Source organism: Lemur catta, chromosome 1 (genome assembly GCF_020740605.2).
Source record: "Lemur catta isolate mLemCat1 chromosome 1, mLemCat1.pri, whole genome shotgun sequence".
Lineage (NCBI taxonomy): Eukaryota > Metazoa > Chordata > Mammalia > Primates > Lemuridae > Lemur > Lemur catta.
In genome coordinates, this window is record NC_059128.1 from 273,941,899 (window position 1) to 273,964,119 (window position 22,221).

General features: G+C 37.3%; 1 protein-coding gene across 3 annotated transcripts in view; it reads right to left on the minus strand.

Moving 5' to 3' along the window:
* Window positions 1–22,221, minus strand: part of SCAF4 (SR-related CTD associated factor 4) — a 59,225-nt gene continuing 37,004 nt past the window's right edge. For 2 of the 3 annotated variants that reach the window (XM_045540537.1, XM_045540538.1), the window contains exons 13-20: window positions 21,322–21,422; window positions 20,840–20,953; window positions 19,857–20,013; window positions 17,909–18,066; window positions 15,813–15,978; window positions 15,638–15,724; window positions 15,290–15,481; window positions 1–1,326 (exon numbers count right to left, since the gene is read on the minus strand). In XM_045540537.1, the coding sequence (XP_045396493.1) occupies window positions 365–1,326; window positions 15,290–15,481; window positions 15,638–15,724; window positions 15,813–15,978; window positions 17,909–18,066; window positions 19,857–20,013; window positions 20,840–20,953; window positions 21,322–21,422 (1,937 nt within the window). In that variant the 3' untranslated portion in view covers window positions 1–364. The remainder of the gene's footprint in view (window positions 1,327–15,289; window positions 15,482–15,637; window positions 15,725–15,812; window positions 15,979–17,908; window positions 18,067–19,856; window positions 20,014–20,839; window positions 20,954–21,321; window positions 21,423–22,221) is intronic. The other variant, XM_045540539.1, reaches the window with a different exon arrangement.

Sequence of the window (22,221 nt, forward strand, 5' to 3'; positions counted from 1 at the left end):
TTTGTTACGAAAATAGAGTTTATTAAAAACATCCCTATTGTTTTGAGGAGCTTTCACCGTTACCTTGTCTTAAATTAAAAAAAAAAAAAAATAGAGAGCACTTCTAATTACGATTTGTAAACTTTTTAAAGTCAAAACTTTTAAAAAGTTACAGCAAAAAGGGTAATATTTATTCATATTTTCAGTATTTTTTGTTATTTTGTGGCTATTTTTAAATAGAAGGGAAGCAATCAAATTGCTTACAATTCCCCACCAACTACCGCGGGACTGTGATATAGCAGGAGCAAATATAATACAGCATCTGTACACCTCAAGCTCTACACTCCACGAAGTGTCACTGTCACATTTTGACAAATTCCAGTCTCTAACGAGGAGCCTCTGCTGCTGAGCCAGAATCCTTTTCAGGTTCAATGGATGAGGTAGCTTCAGCAGGTAACTCTCCAGAAGGTTTTACAACTGTGGCCTCAGACTCCCCCTTATCAAGTTCTGAAACAGTGTCTAGGTTTCCCACTTGGCTAATGGGAGGTTCAACGGTTTTGTTACCACCTGCCCTGTCTGTCACCTCAGGCTTTTCCTTTCCTCGGTTTTCTTCCTTTTCTCTACGAGACTCTCTATCTCTAGAATCTCTCTCTCTGTCTCGATGCCCGCTAGAGCGTCTATTCCTCTCTTCCAAGTCTCTGTGCCTGTCCCGGTCAGGGCTCCTTCTTCCCCACTCTCTCCTTTCACGATTACTATTATCTCTATCATCATTACGGCTCCCATACCGTTCCCGGTCATTTTCCACCCTATTTCCGAAAGATCTTCTTCCAAATCTTTCTTGGTCTCTACCTGAATTGAACTGCTGCCTGTTATCATTTCTAAACTGCTGTGGCTGCTGCTGGGTTGGTGGCGGCTGCTGTGACGGTGGCGGCTGTTGCTGTTGTGGCTGTGGAGGGGGCGGCTGTTGCTGTTGCTGCTGTTGCTGCTGCTGCTGCTGCTGCTGCGGTTGTTGCTGTCTCCCATCTCTGTCTTCAGGACCCCCTGGGCCCGGCCCTGGGCCCCCGAGCCCTGGCATTCCACCAGGCCGAACAAAGGGGCCGTGCGGTGGAAAGGGACCTTTCATTCCATGAGGTGGAGGCATGGCAAAGCCCCCTGGCCCTGGTGGCGGACCTCTGTGCATCATGTGCGGTGGCATGGGTCGAGGTGGCATCAAAGGGAATCGCTGTAGGTGAGGTGGAGGCATTCCTGGAGGGCGCTGAAGCGGGATGAGGCCGGGTCGGGCACCAAGAAGACCAGTAGATGGTGCCTGGAGCCCAATTACAGGACCAGGGGCAACTCCTTGAGTGCCTAAAAGACAACAAAAGTAAAAATGTAAAACTGCAGAAGATTGCAGTCTATTTTCAGTTGCTTCCCATGGAACTTAAAACAAAATGAAATTCCACCCAGAATCTTCAAATGTCATGCTGTTTGTCAGTCTACCTGCCACCAACCCAATGTGAGGGCCCAATAACAACCTAAGGCAAGCAATCACAAACACTAATTTTTTAAGTATCTAATAAAGGTAGAGGCCAAAATAAGCTGGAAAAGAAAATTTTAGTAAGAGCAATTACTGAAAAGAGTATGTCAAAATTCCTTTCTGTAGCTTTAGAAGCTGTTTCACCACTCTAAATATTTGGAGAAGCACAACATGCAAAGTCCTAATGAGATAAACACTTGCATTCACTGATAATAACTATTCAAGCCAAGTGAAGGTTATTGTAGGTGTACTCTAACAAAATTTTACACTGATTCTAGGTCTTAAATTTGATTTACTACTAGAAAAAAACAAGGCCGCTAACCTATAAAAATTCAGTAAAGAGGAAGGTCTCTCTGATTCCATGCTACGCTTAAGTCCATATTAAAATGCCTCATGTAGTTACTATGCAATAGGCACCATGTAAACACTAACATTTACAAAACAAAGATCCACACACAAATGTAAAGTTTATTTTCACAGTTCCTTTTTCAAAGCACAGCACAATGGGTAACTTGCTAGGCCAACATGACTACTGAATAATGCTGAATGTTCAGCCATTCACCTTCCATCCATTCATTCATCCAAAGGTAGCAAGTCTGATAAAGCTGGTGCTGTTGAAAGTAACAATGATTTCCTAGTTTTATTTTCACATTTACACAAGGGTTTGCTCATTGTGGTCTAAGAGTCACACAAGTTCGTTTAAATCATATGAGAAAGTAAGGATTTCTGTTTTGGTTCACCACTTAAGTAACAGAAAAGCACTGGCAATTTATTTCTCTGAAAATATAAATATCACAAGGCAAATACTATGACCAAAAGGAGTTACTCTGATAATGGAAAATGTTCCAGACATTGTCAGAATATGCTATTTACCTATGTACTGCAAAAAGGCCCTTGAGCAAGTTACCGGTTAGGACGATCAGCTGGCAATGGTTAAGAGAAATGCTGTCACACATAGGAAAATGACCCAGTACTTTAGTACTAAGTATTTTCACCTCTTTTTCCCTCAATATCATGTTATTTTAGGTTTACAACTTGGGTCAACTTCTCACCCACTTTAGCAAACAGATCCTGGAATGTTTCTAAATTTTCTGTATAAACAGTTAATACTAGTATGATAAACAAGAATTTCTACTTCAGTTTTTGCTACTCACAACATGTGATCTAACATTACTCTCTGAGTTCACCACTAAAGAGGACTTGAAAATGTATGTAAATCACTTTAAAACCCTTAATACGAAGACTCATCAGCTACGGTATTTACTTTAATAAAATACCTTCTTTTAAATGCTTAAAGAGAAATATATTATGTATGGTGAAATACAGTCTTACTCATGAGTATGTTGGACATGTGCCTCAGTATTCTGGTTTATAAAATGGGCATGGTAATAACTCAATAACTTGTTGAGATCAAATGGGATAAAACATGGAAGAGTAAGTTCAGTGCCTGGTTCAGTTAACTGCTGAAATTTTTATTCCACACGTCTATTTAGAAAGGTGACAAACAGCCTAACACTAAATATTAGACTTTGCAAAAACACATTTTTCATTTTTGGTAATTAAGATCTTAATTAATTCCTCCTGATTTCCCAATACTTACCATAGGTTAAAGTTAAATACTTTAGTAGTTGGGGAGAACATAAATATACTGAACTTCCACATGCCAGGTCTGAAGTTGCAAAATGCTAATTACTACAGCAAAAGCCAGAAATTGTGAAATGGATAAATGAGGTGATAACTTTGTCCCTTCAGACGCTTTGCTTTCTTTAGGACCATCTGAGACAACAAACATATACAGGACTTATACCACAGCTCAGATCGAAATAAAGCTCAGTGGCAAACTGAAACATTCTTCACATCACTTAGTGAGTATTTATTAAGTATATACCACAAACTGGGGCAAAAAAAGCATGCCCTTTTGCTCTCACTTTTTAAAAGGATTAGTATAATCCCAACATCTGTGGACTTTAATTCAAAACAACAGAAAATGTGCATACCCAGGTACAGCCTCTTTTAATAGTTATTATATAGAAGCATCTAAAACAAACTGAACTTTACCTTCCCATCAGTTTTTATTAGGAAAGGTTTTCAAGGACTAAAATGACCAATGTCTACTGTTATGGAAGTTAGTGTAGCACACACTAGTGCCTATCTATAAGTTCATAGGGCCATAGCAAAATTTAACATAACACTAGAAAACGGGAGAGGGAGGGTTTCAAATCATCTTATTAGAACTAGAATTTCTGATTTTAAGTCCATATTAAAATGCCTCATATAGTTACTATGCAATAGGCACCATTTAAACACTAACGTTTACAAAACAAATCTTTGTTTTGAGATTAATCTTCAAAAGCAAACACAGTGCAGGGCAATGGGAAGGTCCTATTCCTGACTTCCCCACGATGACTTGGCTTTCTCAACTATCTGACAGTGTCCCAAAGGATACAAGCCCATCTCAACCTTGTACAGAAGAGATAAAATGGGCAATGACTATAACATATAAACCTGTTTGTAGGACCACATTTCTTTATTTCTTTATAGCATACATTTGAGGGTGTCTATAGTTGACTTAACAGGGTTAATAGTTACACTAATCATACACTTAAACCTCCTATAAAGCACAGTATTTTTTTAGTAAAGAAAAAACTGTCTTAACTTATCTAATTTCATCCATGTGGGTATTTGTAGTTGGGATTTGCCAATATATTATGCATTCAAATCCCTTCATTTGTAAATAATGCTAGGAAGATGCATCAGAGGCTGGGTCTCCTTTTAACTCTTTATGAACCAACAAAATTTACAGATTTCCCTGATAGCATGAATATTCCCATGGTCCCAAATGACTGTCAGACCATAGGAATTTTTGTTTATTTGTCATTCCTCCCCCCTATTTGTAGTGAACATGTATTGCTTTTATAATAAAAGCTGTATTTAATTAAAAATATATTAGGTGGCAGAAGCTTTTGGTAGGTTATCTAGCTGAATTTTTTTTTTTTGTTAAGACAGAGTCTCACTGTTGCCTGGGCTAGAGTGCTGTGGTGTCAGCCTAGCTCACAGCAACCTCAAACTCCTGGGCTCAAGCAATCCTCCTGCCTCAGCTTCCTAAGTAGCTGGGACTACAAGCATGGCCACCATGCCCAGCTAATTTTTTCTATATATTTTTAGTTGTCCAGTTAATTTCTTTCTATTTTTAGTAGAGACAGGGTCTCGCTCTTGCTCTGGCTGGTCTCGAACTCCTGAGCTCAAATGATCCTCCCACCTCAGCCTCCCAGAGTGTGAGGATTACAGGCATGAGCCACTGCGCCCGGCCTTGAACTTTTAACTTATATTAGGAAAGCTGGCATTATGTATATACCAGTGGAATACAGAGTGAGTTATCCTGGTCAAATGGGCATTCAAAGCGGTTATCATTTTATCTGGAAGTATGATGTATATCACGGCCAAGTTTTTTAGAGTTATAAATTTTAAAGAAACCCAATTCATTCACCCATGTACTGAATATATGAACTTTACATTATTAACTCATTTAATGGGCTGAGGATATAAACAAAACATAGTCCTTTCCTTCAAAGGGTACAAAGTTTAGTAGAAATAGACAAATTTCAATTGCTGTAAAAGATGGCACAAGCTAGCATGGTGATATAAAGGTGGGACTGATAAAGACGGTGTGTGAATCTGAGTGGGAGTCACAGGGATTCACAGACCCTCTAGGGTCTGAATTGGGCCCTAAAGGAAGGGAAGAGTAGACAAGGCCAACCTGAGTAAGGAAGGACACTGTCAAGAGTGGCAGTTTTTGAAAAGTTTGAGCAAGGTGAAGCAGCAAAGTATGTTCAGAGAACTGCAATAAAATGATTTTTGATGAAAACTAAAGAGAGGAAAAAGTACAAATGAGGTTTACAAGGCTGAACAAGTGTGTCAGGACAGTTCAGAGGCCTTATAACGCCATGAGAAGGAACCTGGATTTTGACCTGAAGTGATTTGGGAAACCACCAAGGGATTTACAGCAGGAAGGAATGATCCTATGATTGTTACTGAGAGATCCTTTGACAAATAGTATACAGGAAAGCAAGGAGGAAAGGCCTCTAGAGGGTGCTTAGGCTCTTATTTCAAGAATCTAGTAGAAGGTGATGAGAGACCCAACTGAGAGGTGCAGCAGATGAGGGACACACTGAAGACATTTAGTGAGCAGGACTGAGTGAGTCTGAGATGAAGGGGCACAGCTCTCTGCTCTGAGTGACTGAGTGAGTAGACGGAGGCATCAATACAAGATCAGGAATTTAGGAAGAGAAGTCATTTTTGCACACAGATAAATTTCACGTGGTAATACTGACAGTCAGAGGGGCCTGGGCAACCTCTGGAAATGTTCTTAAGAAATTGATTATGTGCATACCTAGGGCTCAGAAGAGAAGAGTCATGGTGTCAACTCCCCCAGAATATAGGCGAAACAAAAAAGAGCTCATACCTGGGAAAACTAAATTTCTAATACAGCAAGGTTTTAGGGCAGACAAAAAAGTGATGGCCTGAAGTGCCTGTATTCAAATTTGAGAATAGGAAATAAACTGCAGCTTAGCTCAAAATAAGCCAGACTAAACTGAGTATTTCCCATGATGATCCAAAAAAATAATTGTTTTACAATTAAAAAATTAAAAGGAGATGCCACTGCCACCTACAGCAAAGATACCCGAAATTATGCAAAATACTGAACAAGTACATTAAAGGGCTACAAGGGAGGTGGGGGAAGGGAGAAGGTTCCTCTCACAGTTGGAGTCTAATGTTGACCACGAAATCTCAGGAGGATGTCGGTAAGGGACACAAAAAGTACATAAATAGGACAGCTTTTTGCCAAGAAGGACCACAGAGTATATGCAGTCAGGGAGTCAAATATAACACCTAAGATATAAAAGGTCTGATTTAAATACTGTAGGAGTGATAAATTTTTTCAACAGTTAGATGATTTCATAGGGGATGTGAAATTTAAGTGGGATCTTTAAAGAAAAACAGGGACTTGCTCTGTGAAAAGGTGAGAGAGGAGGCCAGAGGAAGGAAGGACAGAGGGGACATCAGAAAAGGCGAGTCAGTTCCTCTACCTCTTCTGTCAATGACCTTGTCTTCCATTCTACCCCAGCCACTGCCTGTAGGTGGTCCTGGATGTTCACCAATAATTCCATTACTTTCAAGTTTTCAATTTCAAGTACCCTACTCTCTGACCCCCCTTCTCCTCTTTCCAGGTCATTCTCTCTGGGACTCCTTTCCCAAAAGAATCTTCAATCCCACCAGGCTCATGCTCCCAATGCCCTTCATGTCTCTATGATCCCCCTTACCTGCCTTGGAGTCCATGGTTCTCCCTCACCACAGGTGCCTTGGACAAACCCCAACACTGGTTTTAAATGCAACTCTGCTACCTGAACGTGGCTGGGGGTCACCCCACCCCCCCAGCATGCAAATCGGTCTCATTTTATATTTTTAAACTATAACCGTAAGTGCACCCTTCATTCTGGCCAACAATCTTATATGTTCCTAGTAATTCACACTCTCGTCCTATTTATTTCACATGTTCAAGTTTCTTCTTAATCCTCTCCACTCTTGGTTGGTTTGTTTTATAAGGTAAAATTCACAGAGCCTGTAATTCACCATGTAAAGTGCACAATTCAATGGTTCACTATAGTATATTCACAGAATTGGGCAGCCATCATAATCAACTTTAAAACATCTTCATTACCTCCAAAAGAAACTCTGCATCCATTAGCCATAACTATTCCTGCCCCCCCAACTTTCCCCCTCACCCCCGCCAGTCCACACAATCTATTTTTTGTTTGTGTATTTGCCTACTGTCAACATTTCACATAAATGAAATCATACAACATGGTCCTTCGTGACTGGCTTCTTTTACTTGGCGTATCTTCTCAAGGTTCATCCATTTTGTAGCATGTATGGATACATTTTTTATTACCAAGTAATAGTCCATCATAAGGATAGACCATATTTTACTTATCCTAGTTGGTTTATCATTAAAAAATAAAGGCTTTTATAAAAAGACTTTTTCATCTACCTACCTACCACCAAATCTACCAATTTACCTGCACCTGTGTCCACATTACTCTTTCTGTGACCATCTGTGTTCCAGAGGCTAAGTAAGCCCTTTATTTGTATCCTGGATCCATCCCTTCTCACCTACACATTAGGCTAACATATTCCCCTTCTTTCTTGCACCAAAGTTCCCCCCACTACTTGGTTTCCCAATAATAAATATGCTGTGGTTTTGTTCCCTTTTAGAAACAAGAACAAAAATAGAAAATTCCTTCACCTTCCATCTTCTTTCAGGTATTACCCAAGTTTACTCTTCCCCTATATAAAGTCTCCTCAGAGATGTTCAAAATCATAACTGTATCCATTTCTTCACCTCTCATTCTTTCCTGACTCTATGTAATTGGGCTTTTGAATCCATCATTCCAGTGAAACCACTTTTCTCAAGGTCTCCAAGGGCCTTCATTTTGCCAAATACAGTTGGCAAGTCTCTGCTTTCTTGATCCACTAGTGTCATCTGACAGTTCTTCCCTCCCTATTCCCTGGGACCTCTCTATACCTGTTTCCAGAACCCCTCCCTCTACTTTTGCATCCCGGCCCACTGGCTGTGCCTTCTCAGTATCCTTTGCTGGGGAGACAGTGTAGGATGGTGGTTAAAAGCACAGGCTCCCACCGGAGTAAGGCTATCTTCAATTCTAGCTGTTACTTGTAGCTATGTGACCTTGGGAAGGTTGCTTCATCTCCATATGCTTCAGTTTCCCCATCTATAAAATGGGAATAACCTCAGAGGACTATAAAGCTTAAATGATTAATATATACAAACTGCTTAAAAGAGTTTCTGGCACATGGAACTATGTATGTCTTAGCTCTCAGTATAATACTCTCAACTGCTAAATGTTGAAGAATTTTTGGGCTCGGCCCTCTTACTACTTTTCTATTTACCCTCCTTAGGTAATCTCATAGGCACATCAGAATTACTTGTTTACTTGACATCTGCACCTGGGTGTCAAGTTAAAATATCCAACATTTTAACTTGATATCCTCCCTCCAAACCTACTCCTACAGATTTGCACACTTCAGGAATGGCAATTACATTCTACCAATTGCTCAGGTAAAAAAACTTAGGTCATTCTTGATTCCCTTTCTTTCACATTCTATATTTAAGGCAATACTTAGTACTCAGACTCCAAACACTTATCATCTCCACTGCACCAGCCCAATGTGAAACCCTGCTAGAATCTCATCTCCTGCAACAGCATCCAAACCCATCCCCCTTTCCACTCTTACCAACTCCTATAGTCTGTCTTCTCTATAATCGCCATAGTAATCCTTTAGAAAACACAAATCAGATCATGACACAGTTCAAAACCCTACACCACTTCCCATCACATTGTACCTGACCCTCAACAACCTCCTCTAAACTCACCTTCTGCCACTCTGACATTTGCTCCCCCCTGTGCCCCGCCCCCCATGATTCCTCAACAAACCAAGTTCTCTCTCAATTCAGGCCCCTTTACTTTTGGTCTTCCCTTTACCTGAACTGCCTTTCCTCCATATTTACATGGTGTACTCTCTATTCAGGTTTCTCCATCCATGACACCTCCTCAGATGCTCTCTGGCCATTCCATTTAAAATAGCATGTACCACATTACACCCTCAAATCTTGTAACTATCCTGTTATACTCTCTTCATAGGAGTATGTCCATGTGAAATTATTAATTTATTTATTATCCAAGTCCCTACTAGATTATAAAATCCACGAAGAAAGGTTTTGTTTTGTTCATTCTGGTATCTCTAGCACCTAGAAGGATGACTGGCACACATCATCATATTGACTAGATATACGCTGAATGTACCAGTGAATGGTGGTTGCCGAGGTGATGAGCAAACAAGGTACCACTCTCAGGGTATAAGAATAGAGGCTACAAGTTCCAGGTCTCTCCGCAGGGTGGTGAGAATCCTTCCAGCGCAAACCTAGGAGGACTTAAATTTTGAGAAGGCTGCATTTTTCTTTCAACCTCCTTTTCTGTTCCTAGTTGCAGTTCCACCTTTTTTGACTTGATACCAACAGAATGAGTGTCACTGTGGCATTATGCATGAATTTAAAACGAAACTTTCCCGTGAGGAAAAAAGATTATCAACCATTCTTATCTTTCCCAAGAATTCCTAGGCATATACCTAGGTAATTTTCTTTTTTTTTCCAAATCAAGTGTTTTCCTTTTTGGATTTCAGACCTGTAGAAAATTGAAATAATAGAGTACAACCAACACATGCATCTCCTCGGCCTAGAGTCACCAATTAATAATATTCAGGCATATTTACTTTGAAAACACTCCCAAAAGATTCTTACAGTAGGCACTGTGTTCAAAGAGCTGGGGAGAATGGAAAAATAAGGAGCGTTTTCAAAGAATAAGAAAAAGCACATTTCAGATTGCATTATACATTAAGATTGTATCAAAAATCATGCTTACCAAGAGATCTTTAAGAGAAATTTGAGTTTTCACTAATACATAATGCAGGTATACTGAGATAAAATAGATAAAAATATCTATTTTTTAGCATAAGCGTAAACATGTTTTGATAACATCTGATATATAAAAAAAGGACTTCAAACAAAATCAGAGATGGATGATTATCTTTTAAAAATGATTCCCTGGTTTTTTGCAGTGTAATGTATAATACGCTCTGTATGGTCAATTTCCCTGTAGATCATTATATTTGCTTTTTAGAATTTCAGTCTGTATACTAATAACTAAGTATTTACCATAACTGACAAAGCATAACAGCTAAGTTAAAATTTTCCTGAGTCAATAAATTTGAAATTTACAGTTAACCTTCTATCACTGAATGAGATTATCTATAAGCAATTTTATTTTCAATGTTAGCTGGAAAAAAATCTTACCTGAAATTCTTCACAGCAATCTTTGCCTATCACAGTCAATCTAGAGCCCAGAGTTTCTGCCCCGTCCACCTTACTCAAGATGTCCCTCAGAGAGATTTAAATTTAAGACACTCTTCAGGCTGGCATTCTATAGCAGCCTGGGAAGTGATAGCACAGTAGGACATGGAGACAATGTGATAAGAAAGTTCAAGTTTTTGCACAAAACTTTCCCCATGTTTTGTCTGAAGTGCCTTTTGCCTTCTGAGAAAATATAGTGTTCATGCATAAATTCATATCCAAGGCAAGTATTTGTTGTGGATTCATTGCCATTTTGAATTATCCCCTATATCCACTGAACAATGTTATACACTAAGTTGAAGGCACTGTAATGCATAGTTAACACTAGTGGAACAACATCATGCAGTATTTAGAGTACCTTTTCAAATATTTGAACGTTTTCAAAGAACACTTTTATAGGATAGTCAACAGGTTTTTTGGGTACCAAATCAAACACCTGGTATATTCTTCCAGCTTGTAATGTGACCAAACATTAAAGTTCAAAATAAGGAAAAAAAAAATATTAAAATGCAAAACTTATTTTTAAAAAATTGGGTATAGTAATATTTTTAAACACTACTTTCTACAATTTTCTTCAGGCTTTCTTTTAGTGTTAGTGGCTAACTAGTGCATTACTAGTAAATTGGTGCTCTAATGTTCTAATTTAAACGTTGCTAAAAATTATGAGCTATAAAAAAATCATAAAATTCTAGACAGACTGGGCAGAGAGATCCAAAGCTAAGTGAAATGACCACAAATAAAATACCGATTTTAAAGCAATTATTGAAATTGCTGGTAAAAATATTCATCTTCTAGGCAGTTTTAGGGATAACTATTGCATAAAAACAAACACACCTGTTTAAATATAATTCACAAACCAATTCTGTCCACATAACTTCTTGAGGTGTCCAAATCTGGGATCATCAACTCAAAAGGTCTACTGAAGCTGTGCCAGGGCTGAGGTACCTCACACCACTGTCTAGCAATTCAGCCTAGAGGCAACCAACTTGTGACTCTTGCTTTAAACTTTGGTAACAAAAATTACAAATAGGAAGAGATCTTACAAATATCCAATTCTTATTATAAAATTCACCATCATCTACAGTAGTGTGACAAAAACTGGGGGAATCTCTTCATATTGATAATTAATAAATAATGTATTTGTCAAGAAGAGGATTTAATTTTCCATGAAAGGAATGCGTTCAACCTATAACAGTTTTTGCTTGAAAAGATATTTTGGATATACTGGTAACACAGTAGAGATAGGTAACACAAACAAACTTTTTTTTGTGTATTTTTTTATTGTTTGGAACACCAAAGGAACCCAAACTTCACATTTACAATGAACTTTTTAATAAAAAATATGCTGTACATCATATGAGATACAAATTATACAAAAGCTTCTGAAAAGTAAACACAGACACTTATACAGTAAAGAGAACGAACTGAATTGCTATCATCTTTAATATTCTTTCTCTCCTAAGTGACCAACAACTGTAGAATGTTAAGTTTACTACCATTCTAGCTATTTTGATGTGTGAGATTTTTAAAAATCAATGATGAATTATTGTGCAAGTAATTTTATATTTTCACATTATCAGTATTGCTAAAAGAATCAAAATCTCTAAAAGATGAAGTTCTCTCCAAATTCAGTACTGTGAGCTATACTGACCTAGTTCATTACTCCCAGACTAATACCCACATTTAAGTCTGATTATACAGAAAACTCTTTAAACCAAACCTTTCTTAAGGCACCACACTGCCTCTTCCTAGTATAGTATAATCAGGCCTCAGTACACAATTTTTGGAGAACTCTTGAACATTTATTTGGCCCCTACTACTTTAAAAATATTGCCACATTTCACAAATCAAGATCCAAGAACTCAGTTAAGTCTCACTCAATGGTTATCAAGTTGTGCTATTTAAATGAAATACCACTAAGACTAACATGTTTTCTCAGTAAGCCAGCTAATGAAACTTTAATATGTGTGAACTTCTGACCTTGCTTGATGTACCCGAAAATATCTGAAGTAACTATGTCAAGATACATTTTTTCCTAAAAAGTTTGCTTCCTCTTTCTGCCAACAAATACAACAGTTTAAAATGAATTACAAATAAATAATTATATATATATATATTTAGATGGAGTCTTGCTATTTTGTCTAGGCTGGGCTCAAACTCTTGATCCTCCTGCCTCAGTCTCCTTAGAGTAGCTGGGGCTACAGCCATGTTCCACTGTGCCCAGCTAATATGATTTTAGAATTGCAAAGTATAAACATTCTTCTCTAGGTGTTCTAAATATCACCTATGACATTTCTTACCTGTAATGAGCACCCACCCTGTGTCAGGTGTTTTATATATGTTAGCCCACTGAATCCTCATGACAACCTAGTATGTCATTTTTATTCCCCTTTACAGATGAGGACATTGAAGTTTAGTATCAACTTTTCTGCTTAAAGTTTTCTGGTCAGCATAACATCTCCTTTTATTATCTTAAAAGAAAACACTTGAGCACCAAGAGGAAATCTGAAAGCATCTTAGTTCTAGCATTCTATTACTTGGTTACCCCAACCTAATTACTGATCCTAATTACTGTAATATGGCAATGTTGATTACTGCATTCCTTTATAAAAATGATGAAATTGTGGTCAGTCTTCTGGATAAAACCTCCTTTATTTGCATACACATCTAATTTCTCTAAAAGGTCAAAATTCCTGTGATATTCTATTCAAGACTACTGACTGAAGGCACATGGAAGGCTTTCTTTCTTATGACTGGAACTAAACTGCTGCACTTTTTGTTAAAAGTGCTTAATAAAACTTTTCATTTTTATCTTATGTCAAATTTTAATCCTTTCAAATGTGGAATACCCTTCCATTTTTAAATTTTGTTTCATAAGTCACAGAGATAATCATGAGAGGTGAAATATGAACAGCGCTGGACTGAAAATCACTCGTCCATCTACCCTTTACTCATGTAACAAATGTCCATCTCTCATGGGTCTGTCTATCTGGGAGTGGGGAGACAGATACCCAGATATGTCAGGTAATAATAAATGTAAGAAAGATTTGGGATTTAATTATTTTTCTAGCAGTGTTTTTAGCTTACTAAGTTTATCTTCCCAAGCTTATTAACTTCTGTGTTTTGTTTCACATATTGGACACAGAGGATAAATTTATGTTCAGTGGTGATAAGAAAGAAATAGCAGGGTCTTCAAGACCTAAATGTTAAATCAGAGGCAGGCTACTTACTACTCTTCACGGCTGTTTGAAAGCAGCAGTTATTAATCTCTTAAAGAACATGAAACCTTTTCACTCATTCAATAAACTTACTAAGCCCAGAAAGAAGTCCAAATATATGCAATTTTTACACAATTTTATAAACAGTCTCAGGTGGCCTAATATCCATGGACTCTGGACTAGGAAATTCATTTCAAAGTCAACTCATAATCAAGGGTGTGGGGCGTGGGGGGAGAAGAGAGAAGCATGGAGGGGAGGGGTTGATCAGAAAATTCTATCCAATTCAGATTCTGTGATTCTTGTGCAACCATCTTAATATGAAAAAAAAAAAGTGCAACAAAACAGATCCAAAGATGTTAAGGCTCCCTGGTTGCTAGTTCAATGTTCCTGCTACTGTATGATTTTCGTTAGAATGTAGACCTCTTAAGCAACTTCATTAAACAAATCATTTTCCATCATTTACAGTAACTACATTGCTACATTACTTGTGATAACTCTTAATCCCAAATCTTCTTTTACCACTACTCAATCTGTGTACTAAGGGAAATAAAATCAAGTTTATTATCAGCCTAAGCTCAGTCTTGGGGAAGGCAGAATACAATGTGCCGTTTAAAAGCAAATTGATTTTTATTATAAATGTGGTACATGCACAAAATAAAAAATTCCAATACTGAATGGTACAGGTGAAAAGTAAAAGTCCTCCATCATAAACCAATGTCCCACAGTACTACATCTCAGAGGTAACCAATGGGTTCTTTCCTTAAAAAATCTCAGATTATGACAGCAAATGGGCATATACATATACCTCTGAAAAATACAAGGGGCTCACAGGACTAGAACATGGTAACATGCAGGAAGTATTAACTCTCCATTAGGAGAATCAATGTTAATTACACTTGGCAATACCACTTCAAACATAACAATTTATTAATTTAAAAGATGGTCTACTACAACAAGTATGTAATATACTTATAACTGAAGCAAGTAAGGGTGAGAGCCCCCTTAGAGATATAAACAATCTAAGTCACACCTCCCTTGATCACAGTAGTGAAGTTGTGGGTAAAGAGTAGAACAGATAAAACTCCAGCAGGAGAAAACTGAGGGCTGAGTGGGAAAGCAGTACCCCAGGCTGTGCAACTACCACTCAGAAAACAATGCCATTTTATTGCAATGTATCAAAGGTGATTTCTTTGCCAGCACACAAAGAATGCTACCAAAGTCCAGGGGTTTCAAGGTGGATAAAAATTGGCTCAGACAGAAAAACCTGTTGTCAAAGAAATCTCTTCAAAAGCTGATAAGAGACTAGGGTTATGTCAATCATGGACCCTGTACCAATTCCTTTGCATAGAGACTATGTTAATCATTTTTCTATACCAAATTAAGATATGCAAATCCAAACTTTTATTCAAGACAAATAAACATGATTTCATCTTTGAGGTTATCTCTTGGTAAAGACCAAGTACACGTATTTAAGAGGAAGAGCTTCCTCAAAAAAAATATCAGTCTGGGAGAACATTTTACCAAAATTTGCATTGATTTTAAAAAACCTAACTTGAGGGGGAAAAAAAGCTAATGATAAAAAAATCAACTTACCAAGAAGTGAAACAGGCTGGGTTACAGGAGGGGTGGGCAGATTCGTGGGTGCAGCAGGTGGCACAGCAGAGCCATACATTTTCACACTGTCACCAGACTCGGCATTTCCTCTAGCCCCAGACACCACTGTTGGAATGGGATTTCCAATAGATAAGTCTTTTGTAGTGTCTTCATTTATACCAGCGATAGTGGCTAAGGAATATAATTATATCAACATGTAAAGCTGAATAATTAATCATCTCCCCGGTCAACATTCTTCTGCCATACTATAGACTCTATTACTGGTTCACTTTCCCTCCTACCCCCAGCTCCAAAGGGCAAGTGAACACAAAGGAAAAACATGCTTACAGTTTGGGATGCTTATTGGTGGAGTGTGAGGAGGAGGAATGGATACCGGTGGAGTTATAGGAGGTGGGGGTCCAGGAGGAAGAAAACCTAGGATAAGAAAAATAAGGTCAATTTATGCTGTGCACCACTTCATTAAAGGCTCTAAAAGAATGTCTTCTCAAACAACTTAGTATACCTGGTGGTAAATGCATTGGGTTGAATCCTGGGCGCAAAAATGGTGGAGGAGGAGGAGGAGGAGGAACACCAGGACCAAAGCCTGGTGGGGGAATTCCCAAAGGGGGTGTGAAAGTGGGTGGCTGGAGAGCACCAACTACAGGAGGACCTGGCTGATGTGGTGGGACCTAGAAAGAAAGAAATAAAGATGAAACCACTTTCCTATTCATATAGTGAGTGTATTCAAAGAAAATATCTTATTGTTGAAAAAAACAGGTTTCTAAATTTGTCATTAGATCAATAAATTTTATTAGATAGCAGGTAGTAGTTAACCTATACTTACCCCAATTGACAGAAATCAAAGTTTTGCTCTCTACTTCATGAAAGCAAATTCACATTATATTTTATAAGCATCTACTGGTGTTCTGATATCACGATACATTTTAAAATATTCCATATCAAATAAATTTGGGAAATATAGCTCTAATAAAGGTTATCTGGTAATTTACACAGTGGTGATCACAGGTCCTGGTCCCCCCACCCCCACCAGTGTGACCTTGAATCAGCTATTTAAATGCTAAAATGACCAAATGTTAACCTCACATAAATACACATTAAGTGTGAGTGCCTGGCACTTAATAAACAACCAATAAATGCTAGCTTCTTTTTTCTTTTAAAAAGATCAATTTTAACAGATTAGTCAGGTTTCTTTAAACGAGAATGAATGCTGATATACACTGGATTTTGTTTGGAACCTGTGCTAGAAGGACATATCCAAAAGGTCAACTAAAGAGTTTGCCAACATGGGGTGTCCATTTAAAAGATATCACAGTTAAGTATGTACCCAAAGCATATAATTTTCTCCTTACATTGAGAAAATCAACAGACTACACACCCGTTTTTGTGATAGCTCAGATTTATCTGATTCAGATTTAATGTGAGAAACTGAGGAAAGTAACTATTGAAAGACAAAAAAAAAAATCTAGATCACACACAGAACTATGGGCCAAGTACTTGTAATTTTCACTAAAAGGTTATTCATCATTCAGCTATTATTATTATGTAACAGAAAACATTCTGAGCACTTAACATACATTATCTCATTTAATCCTCAAAACAACTCTGATATAGGAAGAACACCAGACCCAAGGCCGGGAAAGAAAAAAATGCAAGTTAAAAAAAATGCGGAAATTTATCACTGGTCAGTTTGAGTATCTCTCTTTATTTCAGAAGATTTAGGGGTACAAGTGGTTTTTGGTTACATGGATAAATTGTACAGTGGTGAAGTCTGGGCTTTCAGTGCACCTGTCACCAGAATAGTGCACACTGTACCCAACAGGTAATTCTTCATCCCTCAAACCCCCCTTCCCAGAAATTTGCACATTTATAGATAGGAAAATGAAGCTTAGACGTTAGATTACTCGCCCAAAGTCACATTGCTGAGTATAAATAATGGAGCTGGAAATCAAACCCAGTTCTACTAGAATCTGAATTCTTTCTTTTGAAGTAATATTAATAAGTTGGTTGACTAGACAGGAAAGACTTTATATAATGTATCTTCTTCTGTGACCAGGTCTTTAGAAAAAAAATAAAATAATAAAAAAAAGAATATATCTTCATGTTAAATGGCATTCAACTTAGAATTTACCCATTAAATAGATATGAATCATCCATTAAAAACATTTTGTAACGGTAGCACCCAAACCGAACATTAAGAAACTCCCTTTCCATCAAAGCAGCTGCTTTTTAGGTATATATCTCAGTTCTTTCAGAACATAAAGTCCCTGAAGAATGAAGATCCACTAAGAAAAAAAGGGTAAGCAGAATACATGAAACTCTAATAGGTTCTCACTTCATGTCTAGTACATGATAAAGTAAAACACTGGATAATCTAGAAAGATGTAAGGCAGCATAAATTTATTCTGCTTCTATTAACATTCAGGAAAAGAACGGGTTAAAGAGTTTATAAAAAATAAATCTGCCAAAATATGAAAAACTAATATGGACATTTACGTACTCATGTTTTTGATTATGAATCTAGACATACATCTATAGTAAGATTCAGAAAGGGATCTTCCACACACTTAAAAGTTTAAATAATGTCCCAAATATTCTCACCTGTGGAGGTGGTACTGTTATAGGTGCAGGAACAGGAATAGGAGGGACGGGTACAGGCAGAGGTTTAGGTATGGGTGATACTGGTTCTGTGTGTGAGGTTTCTGCACCTCCATTTTGAGCAACTTCATTTTCAGGCTTCTTAGGAATTCCTTTCCAATCTGTAAGAGTTAAAGAAATTTAACAATAAGAGTTTACTAGAAATGAAAAATGTTGATTATAAAAATAATAGCAGCCTGATTATTAAAGGTATTTCTATGCTGATTTTATAAATAGTAATTATCTAAATTAATGGATAATGGGAGAAAACACGTAAAAGAATGCTTACTATGCGCCAGGCACTGTCCTAAGCACTTTATTTATACTAACTTATTTAATTCTCACAACCATCTACAAGTAGATACTATTATTATTTTCATTATACAAACAAGGAAAGCAAATATAAAACTTGCCCAAGGTCATATTCCTAAGTAAGTGTGGCAGGGATGGATTCAACCCAGACACATCTGGAATATATATATATATATATATATATATATATATATATATTTATTTATTTATTTTTTTGGACACAGAGTCTCGCTCTGTTGTCCAGGCTAGAGTGCTGTGGGGTCAGCCTAGCTCACAGCAACCTCAAACTCCTGGGCTCAAGCAATCCTTCTGCCTCAGCCTCCCGAGTCATTGGGACTACAGGCATGCGCCACCATGCCTGGCTAATTTTTTCTATATATTTTCAGTTGTCCATATAATTTCTTTCTATTTTTTAGTAGAGATGGGGTCTTGCTCTTGCTCAGGCTGGTCTCCAACTCCTGACCTTGAGCCATACTCCTGCCTCAGCCTCCTAGAGTGTTAGGATTACAGGCGTGAGCCACCACGCCCGGCCCACATCTTGTTCTAGAGTCTATGTTCTTAACTGTAAGAATGTATTGTTTGAATTAAAGTATTTAAAACGGGGGCGGGGGATAATGAAACACTCAGCATTTCCTGAACAAACCTTACTTAATATTAAAGAATAACTTAGATAACCTTCCACCTATTTCCACATACCTTCTAATCAAGTGAAAACTAGAAAACTGTCTTTCTGCTCTGTCCTCTGGGGCCCTGCTTCAGAGATTCTCTTGTATTCTCTACCTCTTCAATATCTTTCCTGGCCAAGCTGGCATTTTAAAATATTTATGCCCACAAATAACTGCAACTTATCATCTTACATATTTACTTCAGATTGCTTTTCTGGACATTTAAAAATTTCCAAAGTAATTATAATGAAGCACTACATTAAAACACAATTATCAAAGATGCTCAGTCTAAGATCTATTTGCTTTGTTAATTTCACCATGAAAAATTCTACTTCATCTTGATTTTATCTCTTGATAAAAATCAAGATAAAAAAGATTCTACTTAAGATCTCCTTAATTCTGTAATTAATAATTAACCTTATAATCAGTAATTATTTCACTTGTTTGCATCTCTTCCACTAGATATAAACTACCTGAGGGCAAAGATCACATTTGTTTCATTCCTTACTCAATCCTACCTTTATAATGGAGAGACTGGCACATAGGAGGTGCTTTTAAAATCTCAATAATCAGGCCAGACATGGTGGCTCACATCTGTAATCCTAGCACTTTGGCAGGCCCAGGCAGGAGGATCGCTTGAGGCCATGAGTGTGAGACTGGCCTGGGCAACATAGCAAGACTCTATCTCTACCCAAAATAGAAAAATTAGCCGGGTGTGGTGGTGCACGCCTCTAGTCCCAGCTACTTGGGAAGCTGAGGTGGGAGGATCTGTAGTGAGCTATGATCACACCAGCCTGGGTGACACAGAGACCCTGTCACAAACAAACATCCTCAAAAATCACTTCCTAATGCAAAGAATAAACAGGACATTTGATTTGTCATATGTACTACCAAGCAAATAAGTGAACTATAAGAGAAATTAAATCCTACTTTACCTGGGTTAAGTGTATCACTGTCCAACATTCCTCCTTCACAAAAACTCTCCAGTTCCTCAGGTTTGACTTTGTCCCATGGAATATAAGTAACACCAAGTTCTACATCCCAATACTGCTTATAATCTGCCTTTATTCCTTTGTTTAAGGCCCAGGCAATCTATTTCACCATTAGTGGAAATAAAAAAGAAAGGAAGGAAGGAAGAGGGTATTAAGTTTTGAGAGTTCACTATCCTCTATCATTCTATTCATTCTCATTTGGGCAGCAAGGGAGTAATCTAGACTAGCTATCCCTGGATTTCATTCAAAGCCTTATTCTCACTATGGAACTAATTACTTTATTCCCACTTTTTCCTAGGATGTAAATTTCACTGGCGTTTGCTCCTTACCAACTCCCACCCAACCCAGTCAGCATAAAACTCAATGTTTATCAGTGTAAGGCTGAAGTTCCCTGAACAGCCCAGCATATTGGGAATCACTTTTGAAGGCTGTGGGTGGCTTATAATTACTCAGCATTAGATAAAATCCTTTGGCAGTGTAATCCAAGGGTAGAAAAGGGTGCCAGGACACTGAGGCAACACCGACTTTGGCTCCTTAGGGGAAGAATGCTCATGTACCTACTATGTCTTTTTCTCTCTTTGGTGAATATTTTTTCACAGTTAATTCTGATAGCAAAATTTAAAAATAAAACATGGAATACCCAAATTTTTTGAGTAAGACAAAACATATTACTAAATGACATACTGACAACACTAACTTAACCAATTTACCTTTGATGGCCCATCTACATTTGAAAAAAAAATTCTACCTTGCATTTAACATTTAAAATTTTATGTTAATTAAATTCTTTTAAGGGGATAATCTCTTAAAAGCAAAGGATGCATATGAAAATGCCCCTGTATAGTCACTTCTAAGCCCTAAATCACCGCTTTTAAAAAGCCACATAATGATTACATATTTTTAAAAAATGAATTATAAAACCATACCTTTATGGATTTCTGGTTCACTTTATAGTTTCCTCGGCTCAGTTTCTGAAGGGCACGATAAGCATCTTGCCTATGAACCATAACAATATAGGCACAACCCCTGGGAGGAATCATCTGCTCCAAAACATTTTAATATTACAAAAGATTGTTAACAAAATTGAAGAGCAACAAGATATAACACTAAGTAACCAGTCCCAACAACCCCTTCCCTCCAGCCATTGCTCTACAAAGGTTAAATTCACTTGGAAGTTTGCAATTCAAATTTGGTCTCAACTGATAATTGAATCCTCCAAGCTTTATTATATAAAAAGACTTGGTTATCTAAGAAATGTTAAATGTGGAGATTTTGGAACAGAACATCTAAACTCTAGCCACAGCTATAAACCTGGGCAAATGGTAACTTAGGTCTCAAGTTCTTAATTTCATAAAATGACATTAATCACATCTGTCCACTGTTATTAAATAACTGAATAAACACTCACATTAATTGATTCGATAGGACCAAATTCTTCCAAGAGACTGGCAACATCCTGCTGAGTAGTCCTTTTGTCCAGCTGTCCCACCCAGAGTGTAGTACTGCAAACTTAAAATAAAAATAGCCACATTAGATAATTTAGCAGCACAGTGTCTGTTAAAAAAAAATTACACAAAATATGTATGAGTTATATTATGATACCACAAGTTTAAATAGTAAATACTATATACATTTTTAAAACTCTAGAATATTATGATAGTACTTCTAGAAATAGAACCAGGATCATGAAAGGTATGTAAGAGTGAAAAAACAAAAGATTTCACCTATAAAACCTGAAGCCAGAGAAGATATAACTTGTCTAGTCACCCTGCCAATGAACAGCAGAACGAGGACTTGAGCTCGTCTCTTGATTACCAACCAATTCAGTGCTTTGTTAACTATATGTGGCTGTCCTTTTCCAACTCTTGAGAGTTTATGGTTTTTCTTTTATGCTGTATCCTAGGTAATAAGCCTTACAGAGTCAGGAATTTTATACATGCCCTATTAAGATTTTATGAATTAAAATCTTAATAATCTTAAATTACTGTTTTATATAAAAATACGTCTAGCACACATTACTAAACATATTCTAAAGACATCTAATGAGATTCAGGAGATAATGCAAACTAATATATTCTATAAATTATAAATCTTTACGTAAGTCAGAGCGTAGTAATTATTCTAGAAAAAACTCGTTTTCATTGTGTATAGGAGAGCTAGTTAATGAACTTATAGTACAAAAGTATGTACACGTTATCATTCATCACTATTAGTCTGGTTCACTCCTTACTGCTGCTTTATAGCTAGTTTAATGTACAAAAGCAAATAAAAGGGTATAAAGCAATGCATAAACAAATAAGACATGATA